Source organism: Mustela erminea, chromosome 20 (assembly GCF_009829155.1).
Source record: "Mustela erminea isolate mMusErm1 chromosome 20, mMusErm1.Pri, whole genome shotgun sequence".
NCBI lineage: Eukaryota > Metazoa > Chordata > Mammalia > Carnivora > Mustelidae > Mustela > Mustela erminea.
Genome location: NC_045633.1, coordinates 27,585,456 through 27,605,067, shown reverse-complemented (window position 1 = coordinate 27,605,067; position 19,612 = coordinate 27,585,456). Strand labels below are relative to the sequence as shown.

Below are 19,612 nucleotides of genomic sequence, written 5' to 3'. Positions count from 1 at the left end.
TCCACGGCTTGTGTCTCTCCAGCTACTCCCCTCGCCCATCGAACAGAACAGTGGCGGGTGTATTCGCAGTGACTCTCTCCTTGGAGAGTGAACTGCAACATTCTTTTCAGTTTTCTCAGCAGAACTTCAACGGTGGCATGGCCAGATTCAGCCGGTGTGAAGGTGCCAGTGATTTCATTACTGCGATAACAAAGGCTGCTGAATTCCCTTTCTGTGTGATAATTAGTCTCTGGGCACTGTCTTCCTGGGTGGCTGATTGCCACTGTCACCACGTGGGGACTGGGTAGCGTGGCTTGGCATGCCTCCTGCACCGCCTGGGTCTTTAAGACAGTGTGGGACCCACAAAAGGGAAAGGAGACATGAGCACTTAAGAAAAGGCTGAAGGTTTCTCTGCAGGGGGAGTCTGGGACCCCCTCTGCGATGAGCCGGGTCACTCAGGCACATGTCATCTGCCTGAGGAATGGGCTGCCCCCTAGCCAGGTGGACACAGAGTCCTCGACTAGGTTCTGGCTGTGCGTAGACCAGGCTTTGGAAAGACACACCGCAAAGATTCACGGTCTCTTTTCAAGCTGGTCTTCACTGCACACCCACATGTTCACATTCAGCTGCATTCCCTTCATCAATAATCATGACAGCAGTGAAATTTATATTCCGACCATCCCGGAGCTGCGTCCTGTCGCGGCCCTCATGTGCGGGTCATGCCCCATATTCATCAGTGAATGGGAACGTCGATATCTACCTCCACGGTCTGATGAAAGGGACATAAGTGAAAAGGAAAAAAAAAAAAGACCAAGTGACAGAGTCAACATTTGTCCGTGATTAATTATGGTTCTCCTTTTTTAAATTAAACATTTTATTTTGAGATAATTAGAGAGTCCCACGCAGTTGTAAGAAATAATAGAGATCCCAGGCTTCCTTCAGTTTCCCCCAATGGTGAAACCTTGCACAACTGCAGTCCAACATCACACCCGAGATACTGACCTACCCGACTCTCACCTCCGCCGTCTGCCTTGTATGCGTGCGTGTGCACGCAAGCACGTGTGTGGGCTTAGCCCTAGGGGACATAATCAGTGAGGGCATGTGGACCCATAGTCTAGAGGCAGAATGGGACTGTCCCCCAAGGGTCCCACATGCTGCCCTTGCAGGACCCTGGCCACCCCAACGCCCTTTCCCTCACCTCTGGCAGCCACTCATCTGCTCTCCACCTGTAATTCTTTCACAGTTCCTGAATGATACAGGAATGGAATCATACCATGTGTAACCTTCAGAACTGGCATTTTTCAATTTACCCAAGTCCCGTGGGATTCATCCCAGAGGAAGCACACTTCGATAACAGACATACGCATATAGAAATGGTCAACATCTACAGGAACAGATGGCCATCTTGAGGCACTGGGTGCGACAGCCAGTGTCCAGTGCTGCTTCTCCTCCCTCTGTGATGCCACCCAGCTTTCCCCCTGGGGCCAGGGGAGGACATAGCATGGGGTCAGAGACAGGGGGTGCTCATCACATGTGGCCCAAAGTTGGCTCCAGCTGAGCAGCGGCACGGCTCCAGGCCTGGGGTGCATCAGAGACCTGGTCAAGGCCACTGGCCTGTGAATACTGCCATTCCCCCCCCCGACCCCCCTGCAGACAGTTACTGTGGGAACCTGGCACTAATTCACCCACCCCACACACTCGGCAGCCTGCCTGCAGAGCCACCAGGCTCCCCGGGCACAGTCTGGAAGGGAGTCCTGCTGGTGCATGCCAAGGGCTCTCTCTCTTTCCTGGAGCCAATAACCAGGGAGGCTTGCGTGGCTGACAACTAGAAAGGCGAGGAATGGCCTGGGCCAAGCAGGTTTGTTCATTTACTGATACTCCGGTCTTGTTCCCGAAACTTTTCCAGGAGGCTGAACAAAGCAGAGCGGGCGCACAGCTGCCAAGACCCCGAAAGGCCCCTGTAGCTTCTGACGGTAATTATATTTCTTTCCCCACCATATGTGTGATGATTTCGCTCAGGGCTGACCCTTCCTGTCGACATAATTCAACAGGTGCTCAGAAGAGACCTCTTCTCTTGATCCCCAGCTACTTTTACACGTAGTCAGCTCAAACGACAAAAATGGGAGAACACGAGGCGCGTCCACAGTGCAAGGACTGTGGGCTGAACTGGAAGCTGGTCGTGAACTAGTATGGACTCCCGCAACCACTTAACCTCTAAGGGGCAAGTGTGTGTCTTAGCTAATTGGCAGCCACCGTTTCTAGAAAGGGCACACTGCCAACACCGGTGCACATCAGACTTCTAAAAATGTATCACAAGTACAGCCGGTAAGTAAAGCTCGCAATCGCAATGAACACTTTTCTCTCTCTTGAAACAATATGAAGACATCAAGAAATCAGGAAAACGTTCCCATCCCTGTTCAGAAACAGCCAGTCATGCTGATCATCCTCCACTGGCCCTGTCTCAGAATAGGAGGTGGGATGTCTCCCAGCCAGCCTAAGGGCAAGGCCTTTATTGAATTCCCCACCTTCCAAAATGCCAGGGTCATACAGCACTCACCCTGGCCTCATGGAGGCAGCCATGGCGGATGGCCCCTGCATCCCAAAGATTCCTTGTGCTCTCCTGCTGAAGCCCCCACAGATGAGTGGCAGGGCCTGTCGTGAGTAGGGCTTACCATGAGACCCGAGGGTGTTCCCTGTTCCGTCTTTCCTTCTGCTCCAGAATGACCATCCCATGCCAGGAGATGTCCTTGACTTGCCACCATCATCTACACATGGTGTCTCTGTCCACTGTGGTGGGAAGAATGGCCCCAAGGTGTCCACCCCCTAGTCACAGGGACCGGTGAGCCCGTCACGCTACATGGCAAGATGGCCTCTGCTGGTGTGGTTAAGGCTGTCAATCTTGAAATGAAGAGCTGACCTTGGATCAGCTGGGTGGGCCCAGTCCTATCACCAGAGCCCCCAAAAGCAGTGGCCTCCCTGCTTCTGGAAGGGGAGATGAAGAAGGGAGTTCAGAGTCCTGCAGCACAAGAAGTCCTGGCTTGTTGGAGAAGAAGGTGGAGAAGAAGATGGCTAAGCCAGGGGGAGCAGGGGGTCCTCTGGGATCCCAAGCAACAGCAGAAAGGAGGTGAGGACCTCAGTCTTACAACCTATGCACAGGCTTCTCCCCACCCCGAGTGAGCCAGGAGGTGGCTTCTCCCCAAGAGCCCCCAGAGAAGAGCCCAGACCTGTCGAAGTCTTGATGACAGCCCCATGAGACCACCAGGAGAGGAAGTGGCTGAGCCTGTTCACTGGGACTGTGGGGCCCGAGCAGCCCTCATACTCTGGCTCTCACACAATAGATGCTTGTCTTGTTGGCAAATCCTAAGTCGGTCTTCAAGATCAGCCCCAGTGCCAGTCTTCTGGAGAGTTCCCCCCAACCTCCTCAGGCAGGGTGCCCCCTCCACCTGGGACCTTCTTCGGAGAAGAACTGTGTCCTCATCTCTGCGCTGGTAGTGCCTGGCACAGTTTACAAAGAAATACTTAAAAACCCTCCACTGGAAGGAGAGATACAGGAGATCACCGAAGACCTTACAACCTTGAAGTCCTTCCGGGGAGCAGGGGTGTCCCATTCCAGCTCTGCAAAGCCTCCTTCGTCTTCTGCCCGCACTGGCCCTTCGGCAGGGTCCTGCACACACCATGTGCTCTACGGATGGTTGGCAGAGCAGCAAGGAGGGCAGAGATGGCCAGGGAGCCGGGAAGGACAGACAGTACATGAAGAGCACGCTCGTGGCTCCCTGCCTGCTGAACCCCACTCCATCCCGGGGTATTACAGCCGGCCTGCCCATCCCGCATTCAGAGCAAATGACCCAAGCGCCACTGGGCTTTGCTTCATACAAGTTTCTCTCTTGTTTTAGAAATAGTTCTGTAACAGCTCTATTTTCTGAACTTTACTTGGCAACGTTTAGCTCTACAGGTTAAGTTCCAGCTGTCACATCAGCTCTGATGATTAATGGGGGTGCTTCTAATGTAGGCCGTATGTAGAGCCAGAAAGAAGACATCTTGAGTTTATCCTAAACCAGGGCGGGTGGGTTGCAAGGCCCGCCGCAGGGTTCTGGCCTGGCCTTATGCCCGAGGGCCTCTGCACCCCGCACCTGCTGTGTGAGCTCAGGCACCTCTGCCCGCTGTGCGCGCTTGCTGTGCTGAGTCATCCCTGCCTCGTGCGCGCCTGCCTTCCACACCAGACTCCTGGATACCGGGGCCCACGGCTCCTTCTTTGCCACATTGTCATCGATGCCCAGAGCGGTGTCCGAGATGCAAACTCAAGAAATGTTAAGTGGAGGAAAGGAAGGAAAGCGGGAGGGCGAAGGCATTTTCTGTTAGGATTCAGACAGCGAAGAGTGGCTTGGTCTCAGCTCTAGAGAACCTTCCAGCACAGTTGTAACTCCTTGATTGGGGCATGTATCAGCCTGCCGATGGTGCAAGTAATCTGGGATTCTAATGATACGATTTTGGCATTCCTGAATGATCCATGTCTACAAACACCAGACCAGCCTGAGAGGCACAGAGATGGCTCTGGACAGCAGCCACTCACACTGATGCGTGTCTGAGGGCAGGGACACAGACACTCACGGACGCAGGGTAAGCATGTGAACGGCAGTGACAGGAGACAGTGTTGGTCTGTCAGCCTGGAAAGGAAGATGTACACGCTGTCTCACTGAATCTGAGACTTTGCTGCAGCTATAATTACCCTCAGGAAAGAAAAAATGCTTCCAGGGATCCTGAGACACATCCTGACTTCAGGGACAGCTAAGGTGAAAAGTGCATGTCACGTGACCATCGGTAAAGCGCTGAAACAATGCCACAGGTGGGATATCAGCCCTCTGCCCACACCTCATCACAGAGGCGGCCATCCCCCCCGCCTCTGTGACCAGCACTACCTTTACTCCCACTCACAGTATGAACCCCGATCATTTCCTACCTTGTCTACAGCTTACACATGTGGAAACTGAGGCCAGCAGAGGCAAAGGGACTTTTTCGAGCCCATGAGTGGTGCCTAGACGGTCTGAGCCCAGGCCTGTCCCCACAGCCCAGCCCAGCGGCCCACGGTTTATCGGGGAGGTGATGGAAACATCACCAGAAGAGGCAGGTCAGCTGCAAGGAGCACATGACCAAGTGAGCTCATCTACTGGGGGCACTGGAAGCCAGGACCTCCAGATCACACACCCGTCGCAGGAGGGCGGGAGCTCAGCTGACTGTCCACTGTCCATCAGACCCCGCACTTCCAACCTGCCGCATGGCGGGCGCCGCGGCTCCAGTGGCCCAGGAAGGCCGTGAGGGAGGAACGGTGGTGCGAGTAGTTGAAGCAGGGAGACTGGGGGCTGTGTGGGCAGGCCATGGCATCGGTCTCAGCATGTGGGGTGTGGGGAAACTCTCGGGGAGCATGTGGAGGGCAGGGCGGGAGAAAGAGCTGAAGAGCAGCATCGGGACGGAGCAGAGGCCCCCCTGGAGGCCGGTGCTCCCTGTCACATAGACGGCCACCAGGACTTGCAGCAGATGGGACGCAGCCCACATTCCTGTATAAACCTCAGAAATCTGGCAATATGCTATTGAAGTTGACAGGCAGAGGAAACAACCACCCCGTCCTGTCTTGTTCCGTCAGCCGTGATGGAAGTCCCTGAAAGCCAGCATGTTTCCACCTTCCTGCACTGGTCTGCTTCAGGGACAGCTGCCTGCCGGGCCCCACGGCGCCCCTGGGAACCTCCTCCCAGTGCACTGCGCCGGGGCCACCATCTCCCAACCAATCTGGATTCACAGAGGCCCTCCTCAGGGCTTCCCCAGGATGACTCCTGCACAGAATTCTCCCTGCCATAGCAAATTCTTATAAATAAAAGGGAATGTAAATCAATATCCTAAAGATGCAGAGTTGTGTCCCTTTCAAAGTCTGAACACAGAGCGGCACACAGCCTGCTTTGGAATTCACTTGTCAATGTGAAACCAAAGTTCATAGGATAGATTTAAATATTTCTAAAGGGAATTATGATGGAAACAAACATTCCAGTTCACAGGAAGATAAATTTCTTCTCTTGTTTAAATCACCTTAAGATGTTTTAACACAATACAGTCCTGGCTCCCGGAGACGGACACGTGCTGAATGTTAATTTGGTTCTATCTATTACACGCTATGCTCACAGGGGGCGGAAGGATGTCATCGCGGGGCACAGGCCTGCGGTGTTTCCCTCCGTCGGGAGCACAGGAGGAGAGGCAGCAGGACAAGCAGCTCAGACCCCTAGTGTGGAGTCTGCAGTGACATGCGACTCGAGGTCTGCCTTCCTGATGCTTTAAAAGTCTTTACGCTACATTTGGAGGGACGGATGGGTTTGCGTGTATTTGGCTGGGTCGTTTCCAGGCCATGGAGCCATTTCTTCATGATCAAAAGGAGTGTGACACACTCAAGGCAAACTGCCTTTTACTTGGCATTTCCTGATACCCTTGCTAATTTCACAGGAGAACACGGCTTCTCTTTTTTCTTAGTTGGCAAAGTGGCAAGCTGTGACACATGTCCTGTGAGGAGCCACAGCGCTCCCCAGGGCTCTGCCGACCTGACCTTTCTTGTTCTCATTCCCTTCTTCCGGAAGGAGAGAAGAGGTAGAGATTTTCCTCCCTGGCGTTGCCTCGGCCCCTCCTACCTGCAGCGGCCACTATCCTGCTGGACAGGTCACGGTGAGAGTGACCACAGCCACTAACGGGACTAAAAGTATTACAGGAACCGAAGAAACGTGAGAAACAAAGGCACTGTCCTCACAATGTACCATGATCTTACCATAATCCGCAAATACCCTGAGTATTTCCTTGGCCACCAAACAACGCCCACTCCCTGAACACTGACACTTTCTAGCGTCCACAGTGACTCCCGGGTGCTGAATTTTATCTTGCTCTCTTTGGTTCAGGAGTGGCCCTTAGCGCACGTCCTAGGAAGCAGCTCTGCTCTCCCCTTTTCACTTAACAGAAGATAATATCCCAAAGCTTCTATTTTTCTGGGTCAAATAATACCAATAATGGGATAATCTCTGAAAACTGACCATAAACGCCCAGTAAGGGCTACAGCGAAGCTTCGTGCTGGAGAGGCCAGTGCCAGGTGGCATATGTGACAAGGACCTCACCACACCACTTCTCGAGCTTTGTGGTCAGAAGGATTCAGAATCACAATTCTTAGAAGAACTCAGAACATGAGCGCTTTGGGTTCAGTGGGGCTCATGTTCTTGGAGAAAGAAGAGCAGGGTGACTCTGGAAAGTAGCCTCCGCGTCACCCTCCTTCTCTGAGTTAGAAAGGGAGCTGGCGAGAGGTGGCTGTTTCCGGGCTGCTCCACAAGGGCCACGTGCCTCTGAGCCCCGCATTACCTATGATAGCCAGAAAGGCTTGCGCTGTGGCCGCGTCGAACGCGCGTCCTCTCAGCGTCGCCTCACAGACGTACATCCCGGTGTCGGCGGACGTCGGGTTGCTGATGGTGAGGCGTCTCCCATGGCTGTGGAGCCCCCCGGCGACCTTCACCCCGTTCCTCTTCCAGGTCACGTGCAGCTCCTCGACAGGCCTGGGAGGGCGCAGGGCATGATTGACAACAACGGTGAATCACGTAGGTGGCAATAATCGTAATTTCAGGCATTCAGCACAAGCCTGACAAAGCTAATTCTACCAGGAACCACGGCGGGTTGAACAATGGACATTTAAAAATCAATCCAGATGCGGCCTGACTCCCTCACGGCGCACACCGACAATACATTCCGCTCAAGGGCTATTGAGCAAGGATAGCTAATTGCGGCAGCGATGGACCATAAGTGCTAATGATTCCATTTGCTCAGGAAAAGAATGTTTAAAATAAATACTGCTAGGGGATGTGGCTACATGGGAGGCATGATCATGGGAACCAAATTGTGGAGCGACCGCTGATGAGGCCGAGAACACCGCGCCCTGCCGAGGAGAAAGGTGCTTCTTTCCTGTGCACCCACGGAGGCCCTCCACCAGCACCTCGGTACGTTCAGGGCAAGCACTGCAGTCCCAGGCTTGGGAAGTCGGGCCCTATTTTCCCAGGTGTGTCATGTGTATAGTCCAGCTGGACAAATGAGACCAGCATGACTGCTAGAACAGCAAGCACACGCGTGATGTGGCTTTCGACTGAAGGGCCATCTCATCAGTTACAATGGATTTGTACCCCGAAGGTGGGACCCGCTGCATACCTGGCATTGGCGATGCATTCCAAGGTGGTCTCACTGGACCCGGCCACCACACTTCTGTTGCCTGGGGGGATCACAATGACGGGTGCCATGGTTTCGGGGGTGCCAACCTCTCCTGTGGCAGGAAAGCAAAACTTTATGGGACTCTCCTAAGCATGGAAGATGTCAAGACCGGAACATAACACATGGGGGAGTCTTTTCAAGCCACTCTGATGGGACACCTGAATGTCACAACCCCACCCTGACCCATGAAGGGGAGCCCTTGGGCATGGTCATTGTCCCTGGCCTTCATCGGATCCTGGGGTGGAATCCACAGCCGGTAAGTGAACATCCTGGCTGGGATTCAAGGGACCCAGTGCTGGCTCCGCATTGTGAGGATAAGTGCTTTCGAGTGTGGAGCGTTTCCCAAAATGTTTGCTGACTTTATTTTTTTATTGCCTTAAGACTTCGCTTATTGAGTTACCTAGTCCACCCGCTCTTTTCAAGTCTGCCCAGTTCCACAAATATTCCATGTGTCAGGCACTCTGCCGGGCATGTGTGCAGTTAGAATGGGGCTGGTGTTCTCACTCGGGCGTAAATGTGGCTCCCCAGAGCAAACACATTCAATCAGCAAAGTGTTCTGTTCTGTCCGTGTACTTTAAATCCCTTTTTCTTCTCTGAAAAGTAAATATCCTGAATCCACCTCTGTTTTGTGAGTATCAAACTATAAATAATTTAGCTTGTACTTCTGGTGACAAGGGAGAAAAAAGTATGACACGTCTTTGCCACTTTTCTCTAAAATACATGTAATATCAAAATTAAACTACCCACAGTACACTTTACTGCTGTTTATTTAGGGGAAATGAAGACAGATCAAACATTTTTAGAATGGGGATTTCGACAGGGGGTATAGAAGGCAGAGACTGGAAATAAAAATAAATTTAGATTTTGCAAATGCAAAATGCTTCATCTGGGACCTGACACTAGAGAGCTGGGCCCCCATCCCAGCGCCGGGGACAGCTGTGGCAGTGAGGCCCTCGAGTGCCCACCACCCAGCACGGCAGGGAAAATGAGGACTGGCCTTGTCTGTGTTCTGCCTCTATTGCTTAAGCAGGATGTGATTTAAAGGTCCATGTGAGGGGCACCTGGGTGGCTCAGTGGGTTAAGCCCCTGTCTTCGGCTCAGGTCATGATCTCAGGGTCCTGGGATCGAGACCCACATTGGGCTCTCTGCTGAGCAGGGAACCTATTTCCCCATCTTTCTCTGCCTGCCTCTCTGCCTACTTGTGATCTCTGTCTGTCGAGTAAATAAATAAAATCATTTTTAAAAAAAATTAAAGGTCCATGTGAATCACACACACACAAAGCTTGAGGTGCACGCAGCCACCATATTAATTTTTAGCCTATATGTTGATGATGTTGATGGAAACCGGTGTCTACGAGTCCCAGGGGAGGCGTCAAGCCCTTCCCAGCCCCTCTACTCCCAAAGCTAGCCGGGAAAGGCCTCTGTGGGCGCCTTCTGAGGACGCTCTCTGCTCAGAATATTGTAGAGGCCGCTGGGCTGCTTATCGGATTCCTGGGGAGATGCCTGAGCACTGACACTTTCAAGATGGGGCAAAGGACAGACCTGACTGCCAATCAGATTAACAACCTGCCTGTCATCTGTGAAAGTTGCTGATGAGAAGAAATGACCTGAGAAGCTAATATTTGCAAATAGTTAATGCGAAGTGAAGGAGAGCAGCAGCGAATGCTAAAAGGTCACTGAGCAAGGTGCTAATTTGGCATTAATCACCGCTCAGCCACGGTGGCAGAAGAGGAAACCTATGCTCAGCACTTGTCACCGCCTGGAGAGGACAGGCCCCCAGCTGGTGGGCCTCGATGGCTCCCTGACCCCGGGACACTGTGCACGTGTGACACCAGGAAGCGCCAAGGTACAGCCCCTTGAGGGCGGGGCGAGTGGGACAGAGCAGCGCCACCCTGTCCAGGGTTCTGGCCACATTGACAGATGGAGCAGCAGGCTGATATTTCTGTAACTCACTGTCACACGTGCTGACATGTGCCAGGTGCCTTGCCTGTGGGGTCGGCTGGACAAGTCCAGTGACTCTTTGGATTTGATTTGGGGCACAGGACACTTCTGGAGAAGCAGGGGGTAAGAGGTGCAGATTAAACTGCGATTGTTCCTCACGGGAGCATTTGTGATCCGGGGTGAGGTGACCTTGACTCCTGGGAGCTGCCACAGCAAGATCAAAGCCGCGCTTCTGCTGCTGAAGCTGCTGTCACGATATTTCAGTGCCATTTTACCCAAGCAGCCAGAGGGCACATCTCCCAACTGCAGGGGCGGTGCTCAGGACAGTGCAGGATGCTGAGCACTCCTTTCTTCTGAAACACTGATATTTCAATTGAATCTGCATGGGCGCATGGATGACTCCCGGGTGACCACTAGGCTAGTGAACTGGGAATTTCGGTCACGTGGGAGACTATTATTCTGCAGAGACCCTGGATCCCAGCGTGCAGAGACTGTCCCTCTGGGCCATTTGTCCTTGGTGGAGGAGAACCTTTCCTATGTGTCCGTCTGTCTGTCTGCCCTATTTAGCCGCTGACTACTCTGCATACAGTAGTCAGGCAGGAAGTAGACTGTTCCAGAGACAAACTATTACGTCTTCCCTCTGTGCCCAGCTCCAGCCCACCATCAGCCCCGCCATGGCCCAACACACTTCAGGCGTCCCCAGGCCACTACCGTCGCCCCCGCGGGGCCCATTCCGCCATCTGAGAGCATTTCTCCAGAAACCGGTTTCACCCCCCATCTGTAAATCGTTTCTGTCACTTTCTTTTTGTCATTGTGCTCCTCCGTCTCTTCTTCCTTTACTGCTTTTTAGAGGGTTTTTACTTCTTTTTTAAGTGAGAGGTGGTAATAGAGGTGCTTTATCTGCCATTCTGAACCTGCCATGCTGACTTATCTACCAGGTTTTTTTTCCCTCACATTCAATTTTTAGAAGAAAGATGCAAAGAAGAATACCCAGACATTTCAAAAAGAATAAAACGACCTCTTTATTTCTGCGATTCCACAGTGTCTGAGATACAAAAGCACTCAAAATCCTTAATGATCGGTTATTTTTTCGTAAGAATTCCACAATAATGAGTCACTATACTTCCACAAGGAATAGTACCCTCTCCTTCAATGCTCTATAGTAACACAAGATTTTTTAAATACTATATGCCAATGTATTAAGAATTATTCCTGAAAAGAAGGCGCTTTACCAAGCCTCCTGTGTAGCAAGCAAGCCTATTGCTAAATGACTTGCAAATGTCTCCCCCATTTAATCTAATGGCAAGACAATAAGAGACCTATTACTGCCCCCCTTTTACAGCCGAGAAAACTGAGGCCCAGAGTCACGTGACTTCGAATGTCAGAGAAAGGGCTTAAATAAAGGACCGTCTCCACCCAAATTTGTCAGCTTCCTTTCACTTAATGCCGTCCGCTCCTGGTAAAAACTCTGGTGGTGCTCAGTTAACGAAAAATTAAATTAACTAGAACGCTCCTTCCCCCAAGCATTTCCTTAATGGAGACTTTACCGTCGTTTTCCACCTGAACAATTTCCAGGCTGGTTGGGGGTGAAGACGCTGAATCAAGAGGCTTTCTGCAGAGGTCAGCAACAAATGGGCAGAAGGGGGCTTTGGTGGCCCCAAGGCTGATGCTCAGTCGTTTTGGAAATCCAGCATCTGAGCCCAGAAACTGCACCTAATCCTCGTCAATCTCCCCCACCACGAACCCCTTAATCATTGGAGAGCTGAGTAGGGGAAGCTGTCGAGGTTGCATGTAATTAAAAAGTACTTCTAAAGAACATCAAATCTCTCAAAGACAAAAAAGTTCAAAGTTCCCCTGAACTCTTAAAGCCACAGAGCTGTGGAAGAAGGAGGGTAAGCGGCAGACACCCCGTTGTATGGCTTTAGGGGAAGAGAAAGCATCAGGAGACAGACTCCGGCCTGGAACCCAGCAGGAGTAGGGGGGAGTGGGGAGGAAAACCAGCCTGCGGAGGCCTCGGCCCAGGGCGTTCCTGGTGGCGGATGCAGTGCCAAAGAGCCTTCGCTGCCCGTGGGCTCAGGGTGCTTGGAGGAGCTGCAGGGGGCCGCAGCGCAAGGGGAGCTGTGGGGCAAGGGGCGGGGACGGAGGGGTCGGCTCAGGGAGGACCTTGTGCCCTGGGGAGAACTCTGGGCAATATCCTAAAGGCAGGTGGGAAGAGGACGGGACAGGGGATGACATAATGTGAGCCTGTTTTAAGACTCAAACCCTGGAATCCACCCTGGGGGTCAAGAAAGGACACGGGAGGTCAGGCAGGTGACTGCAAGCCTGGGTGGTGGGGGTGGAAATGAGGCGTGGGGCACTCTTCGAGGAGTCAGAGTTTGCTGACGGCTGGCTAGGGGGATGTCTGTGGAAGAGGAGCTGTGGAGAGGGAAGCTGCCGACTCTGAGAGGGAAAGACCAGGTGGGTTCAGGCTTGCGGAGGGCAGTTCAGGAACGGGGTTTGGGATGTGTGCTGCGGGGTGGACGCCAACTCCTCGCGCGGTTCTGCAGCGTCCCCGGCATACCCCCACCCCCCACACTTGTTCTTCTGCCTTTCTGCTCCCGAAGTTCCCTCTTCCATCCTGCCTCCAACACCACCGCTGCCCATTCCTCAGAAAGCTAAAAATTAAAAATACAACTACCATATGATCCAGCAGTCCGATTTCTGGGCATGGACCCAAAGGAAAAGAAATCACTGATGCTAAAAGATGGCTGTAGCCCCACGTTCACAGCAGCGTCATTCACAACAGCCAAGACATGGAAATAACGTACACGTCCACGGATAAAAAACTAAAGAAAATGTGGTGCGTTTATGGAATATAATTCAGACACAAGAAGAAAAGGAATCTCACCATTTGCTATAACACAGATGAACTCTGAGGACGTTGTGCTAAGTGAGAGGAGTCAGAGAAAGACAAACACCGTGTGATTTCACTTACATAAGGAAACCCTAACAGCGGAGCTCACAGAAACCTAGCAGAGGCAAGGGTGTGGTAAAGGCAGTCAAAACGGACCAACTCTTATTTCTAAGATAAGTAAGACCTGAGGATGTAATGTAAAAAATAAAAGTCTCTAGGCTCTGACAAATGTCCCCTGTGCAGCTCAGCTGTCCCCAGCTGGGAACCACTGGCTGGCTATACGTCACACTCCTGGTCAGTAATATGGTCAGGAATAAAAAAAACTTTTCTTCAGAGTTAAAAAGAAAAGGAAAGGAAAGAAAGCAGCCCCCTGCTGTAGGGTGGTAAGCAGACAGCCTCTCCCTGACCAGGGTCTCTGTGTCCACCGGGACACAGCCTTTTGGGGCTGTCCCCAGCACAGCACACCAGACACTAATGAAATTCAGCATCGGTCTCTGCGTGCCTGTGAGCCTGTCGAGACCCGGTCCCTACCCCAGGTGGAGCTCAGAACCGCTCCTAAGGCCTACCTCAGACACTACCACCCTCTAACATGAGGCTGGTCTCCTCCTGTCCTACCAGCTGTGGTCCCCATAACCGTGCCCACCCTGCTCGCTGCTATTTCCTTGCATTTGGCTGCAAGGACATCCCCATCCTGAGCACAAGCAGTGATGACCTGATCACTGTTGGCCACTAGCCCTTCTGTTGGACACATGGACATGGGGATGTGGGGTGCTGGCCCAGTCTCTGGGAACAGACTCCATCAGGTTCCTCTGGCCTGGTCCCCTACTCTACTCCAAGCTTCTCTCTCTGCCCCCAACTACCCTAGGATGAGGGTCCCACAAGTCCAAAAGCTGAAAGGCACAGTTACAAAGAGAATAGTTTTGAATCCAGTCAACCTGGAAATGCCACCACAGCTCCTAATTGCTTGAGAACAGGTCACCTAACTTCTCCAAGCCTTATGTGTTTTGTTCGTAATCCGATAAGCATGTCACAGGGCCGTTACAAGCATGGGAACATGTATGTGGATCTGTAGATATGTGTGTATACATGGGCCCGACACAGAGAGAGCACTGTCCTCCCCACTGGGGTCCTGAAGGTGTTTGGGGCCGGTGTCCTGGCTCATGAATATGAATACCCCAAGCCCCGAGAAGGCCTGGAGCACCAGGTCACAGCTCACAGGCAAAGCAGCACTTGGAGCCCGGAGCAGACACCTTTCCCCCACACTCCCTTGTTCCACAGATATCAACATCTCATTAAAAAAACACAGACTTCTTTCTTTCAAAAAAGAGTCTGTGCCCTAAAGGAGTAGAATTTTCCAGGCCATCTGAGACAGCAGATCCCACGTTTTGGTTTTCACTATTAGCACCACTATCTCGAGTTTCTTGATTCACTGGTGGTGCTCCTGGCAAATATGCCCCAGGAAAGCTTTGCAGCAGGCAGCTTGGGCAGGGTTGAGGTCATGGGCTCAGTTGCCCGCATGCTGCCTCGTTTTTTCCCGGGACACGCCAGAAAATAATGAGGTCGAACTCTGCCCTCCACCAAAGGGTGCTGAGTCCCACTGGCCCTGAGGTACAGAACCCGGGCACGGCTCCCACATAAATGCGTGTGAGACGAGCAAGCCATGGCCCCTTCTCACACACAGCGGACGTGTCCCGGAAGAGGTGCCTCTATGGGAGGAAGGACGGTTCTAGGACAGCTTGAGATCAGCTCTGCTTCCTCAGTGCTTAGTATGTCTGCAGCTACAGGGTTTCCAGTTTTGCAAACTAAGCATCTCATCAGGAAGCTTGCAGATTATGGAATCTACAGGACTATTTGAAATCTCAAAATTTTCCTGCTCTGAAAAGAATCAGCCCCGAATTTGGAGGAACAAAGGAGACAACAGGATTGAAAACAAAGGGAATAATATAAGACAGTGAAGGCTCCCAGTGTTGAGCAATGCGTTCCTCGGTTTTGTCTTTTTTTTTTTTTTTAAATCTTTCTTCAATGCCAATAATAATAACACATGTTGCTTGTGTTGAGCAGATGACATTAGCAGTTACAGAAAAGCTTTTTAAGATTCAGGCCACCAGCTTTCTGGACAGAACGGCAGCAGCCCCGCCCAAGCCAGAGGCGCGGGTGCCCCGGCTCCTCCCGCACGTGACTCTCAGGTCCCCACATCACCAAGTGCCCGTGGGTCTGTCCACCTTTAAAAATATTTTTAAAAGATTATATTTATGTATGTGAGCGAGCGAGAGAGAAAGAACATGAAAAGAGGGAGCAGCAGGCAGAGGGAGAGGGAGAAGCAGGCTTCTCACTGAGCAGGGAGCCCAACACGGGGCTCAGTCTCAGGACTCTGAGACGCTCACCGATGGAGCCCCCCAGGTGCCCCTAGGTCTGTCCACCTTTTGGAATAAGGAAGGATGTATGCATTAATCATCTTGGTATGAAACAATGTGCTTTGGCCATAACAGCCCTTTCTGCAGGGACTCATTGAATGAAGAACCAAGGCTTGTGCACATAGAACAGGGTTGGTTATTGTCAGCAGAGCATCTACGGACAAGAACAACATAAAACTGCCTTGAATTTCAAGTGCACAGCGGCTAGGCACGTGGTGGTGCTGGGGATTCCAAGTTTTAACACCCGAGGTCAGCGTCATCCAGGAGGCGTGGGTCAGTAGCGGAAGCCGCCTGCTGACAGAGGGAACGCGAACAGACTGTGTGTGGCTAGGAAAGGAGAAGGCAGGGACACCCCAGGACAGGGTGGGTGTGTGACAGCGAGGTCCATTCTTCCAGGGGAATCAGGAAAGCCTGAGCCATGTCCTTTAGAGATGGACGGGCATTCACCAAGCAGAAGAGGGAAGGAAAGGCGTTTCGGGAACAGAAAACGAAGAAGGTGGAAACCCGTCCAGCGTGTACGGGGAAGTGTCAGTTCCTCTGGAAGCTGAGGGGAAGTGCTTCTGGGTGCGCCATGGACTCTGTCCAGTGAAGAACAGAGTCACTGGAGGACCCCGACGAGGGGACCGTGCTGAGTAGGAGACGGTGGGACACCATGGGGAGGAAGAAGAGAGAGCAGAGGTACTCTTGGTGCACAGAAGTACTCCAGGTGGCTGGCCGGTGTGGTTTGGGCAGGCAGCAGAGCGACTCAGGGGTGAAAACTTGGAAGAAAGAGCGGGACTGGGGGTGAGGACACTGGCGTGTTAGGATGGAGGAGAAGGAAGGAGTTTCTGGAGAAAAGGGTCATGTTCAGGTGCCTGTGGGGTGTGTAGGGGACATCGGCTGGTCAGCGAGGGAGCAGTGACTGAAATCCTGAGACTCTGGGAGAGCAGGAAGAGTAAGGACAGGAGGCAGGACTGGGGCCAACCCCCGCAGCGCACCTCTGAAGGGCGGGCAGCCACGTCCACGTAGGACTGCCGGGAGAGCGGTCAGGGAAGGGAGGAGGAGGAGAAGGAGTTTCCGACATCACCGAAATTAGAGTCCAGGCCGTTCTTTTGTTCCAAGTGGACAGGAATTTCCATGTATAAAATCAAGGCTACTTCTGCTCAGTTTTAAAAAACATTTTTAATTAAAAAGTTTTAAAATTTACATTCAATTACCTAACATAGAGTGTGTTATTAGGTACAGAGGTAGAAGCCAGTAACTCATCAGTCTTATGTACCGCCGAGTGCTCATTCCATCATGTGCCCTCCTTAATGCCCATCACCCAGTTACCCCATCCCTCCACACCCCCAGCAGTGTTTCCTATGATTAAGAGTCCCTTATGGTTTGTCTCCCTCTCTGATTTCATCTTGTTTTCTTTTTCTCCTCCTTTCCCCATGCATGCTCTTCTGTGTTGTTTCTCAGATTCCACGTATGAGTTAAATCATATCATATTTGTCTTTCTCTGACTGACTTATTTAATGAGCACCATACCCTCTAGTTCCAAACGTGTTATTGCAAAAGGCAAGATTTCATTCTTTTTGGTGGCTGTGTAATATTCCATCGTATATCTATTCCACATCTTCTTTATTCATTCACCTGTCGACGGACGTTTGGACTCTTTCCACAGTTTGGCTGTTGTGGACATTGCTGCTTTAGACACTGGGGCAAGGGTGCCCCTTCGGATCACTGTGTTTGCATCCTCTGTCCTGCTTGGTTTTTGAAGACCAACCTTTGAATTTACCTTGTGGGGCAATGGCTAAGGAAGGCAGAGCTATATGCAGCTGAGATGGCTGACCTTCGGCAACAAGGGCTGCAGTGGCCACAGACACACAGAACAGAGCCGGGGGTGCTCTCTGGTCACTTCCATGGTGCAGTGTCTGCCAATAGCCTGGCTCTAGCCATCCTCAACCTGATTTCCGACAGTATGGAGGGTCGTTTAATTGGTCGGTCTTGTGATTCTTGACCTTCTCCAATGCACAGCGAGGGACGCTGGTGCTCTTTCAGGGGAGGAGTGAAACTGCTCCAGGATATTCCGCTTCAAGAAAATCAAGTGGCTTTTCTGTTCATCACTTACTTTTGCAACCACTTGGAGTCTGTCATCTTTCTCTGCATTATTAAAATGGCTTGGTAAAGGGATTAAGTGCTTTCCTGCCTGCAAGCACCTCAACAGGTATGTTTGATTTCCCGCCACCCTGGGGGGCCAGCGTCTCAGCAGCTCGAACCGCCAGGTGCACATTTTTAAGAGAATGACATACACCCAAGTCCATATATGTAATTTATATATATATCTCCAAGGATTCTGAGAAATCAGTAATTTTTTTCATTAAAATGTGCTCCAGTGAAGGGTATGTCGGTACCACAGACCAGGTCATTCACTAGGACCCCATGAGGTGATTTTCTTGTGGCAGGACGCGGACAACCTTAATAGGAGCGGTTCTATGAAAACTGAAATAAACAGCATGACTTCTCTCCTGATAGGAAAAAAAAAAATCTTCTTCGCTAAGGAGAAGGGTCCTCCTACCTCTTTCGTTCCCCAAGTTCACCTAATTTCTCATCACCTGGCTCCGGAAGAGGCGAGGCTGGAGTCCTAATTTCCGGGTTAACAATCTGTGGTGAGAGGAGGTGTCTAAGGAAACTTCCCCACTCTTCGAGATGCCGTGTCCCTTATCATTTGTCAGCCAGAATGTGGTCACGAACTGCGATGATGTCACGCCGGTGTGGGGAGGGGGAGGCGGGCGTGTGGGGCCGGCGGCAAGCTCAGGGCGGGGTGGGGAAGGCAAACCCCATCACAAATGCTCTGCCAGCTCTCCTGAGAGGAGCACGCACCAGCTGACCCAATCCTTCTTGTTTACTGTCCAGTAGGAGGCGGGAAAGAAAAATGGGAGGAAATACAGCAGTCTACGCCATTCACAATTTTATCTTTGCATGTACTTCCATTTTTATCTCACTATACTTCTGGACTTTTCTATTGACAAGAGACGATAAATAAAATAATATGACAGTATGACGAACAATCCCCCAGTTTCTTTTCTTCTCGTTTATAATGTATTTGAAAACTTGTGCATTTGGAAATGAATGGAATGTAACAAAGAATGTGTTTTCATCAGCTCTGTACTGGGCCGAGAAAAATGAAGGAGATAGAAGACAGCTTTACAGTGGGCTTGTTTACCTATTTCTTTGGGGATGAGCATAAATTGGCAGGCAGAAGGCAGGATTTACCATGCCTGGACACTAGAGTGACCCAAATATCTGATTCGAGAGACAGGAGCTGATAAACTGTTTTTCATTTAAACACCTAAAGGCACAATCTACCACTTTGTGGTACAAGAACCATAACCAACAGAAAAACTGGCTCTACAGGCAGGCCGGGTGGGCTAGAGGGCTAAGAGAATCTGTTTTTCAGGAGAGTAGGTCAATTTTCTGAATGGCAGTCTAAAATTATTGAGAATGTAATTAGGAACAATAACAGATCACTTTTAGCTTTAATGAAGACATTCCCTTGAGTAAATGTGCCAAACATGCAAATCCGGGCATGGAGCCCAAGCCCACCAGGGCAGCTGATGCCCACCCGGGGCTGTGAGCAAGGACGAGGGGAAAACGCAGGACCCCTTGGCAGGGGCCTTTGAAGGCTCCGTCTTCCTCCACCACCCAAGCTGGAGGAGTTCTCTGGCCAAGAGTTTTCTTCAAAGTTCAAAAGAGAGATACAAAATATTTAGAGGTTGGCAGATCTGTAGGAAGAAGATCACTGCATTTACTAAGGAAGGGATGAGAACCACATTCTACTTTTTCTAATGACCACCAAGCCCTCATGTCGAGGACACAAGCGACCCTGCCTGGTGATCTCCGCCTCTGCCGCCTGGAGGGCCCTGTGCCGGCCCCCCTGCCCTGCTCAGCTTTCCCCTGGCCCTTCACCACCTGACGTACTACTCACCGGACTTGTTAGTTTTGTTCGTCCATGTCTCCCCACAAGCTTGCAAGACCAGGAGGCTCAGACAGTGCCTGATGTTTTGTTAGGTGCTCAATAAAAACCTCTTACGTGGACTCGGGTGGAGGTCTGGGACAAGTCTTTCCTTCTGGCGTTTTGGAGAGAGCT

General features: G+C 51.5%; 1 protein-coding gene across 3 annotated transcripts in view; it reads right to left on the bottom strand.

Annotated features, from left to right (window-relative positions):
- The window catches only part of SDK1 (sidekick cell adhesion molecule 1), an 854,095-nt gene that overhangs the window by 227,817 nt on the left and 606,666 nt on the right, over positions 1-19,612 (bottom strand). For all 3 annotated transcript variants that reach the window (XM_032327040.1, XM_032327041.1, XM_032327042.1), the window contains exons 6-7: positions 8,191-8,302; positions 7,357-7,547 (exon numbers count right to left, since the gene is read on the bottom strand). In XM_032327040.1, coding sequence (XP_032182931.1) covers positions 7,357-7,547; positions 8,191-8,302 — 303 coding nt within the window. The remainder of the gene's footprint in view (positions 1-7,356; positions 7,548-8,190; positions 8,303-19,612) is intronic.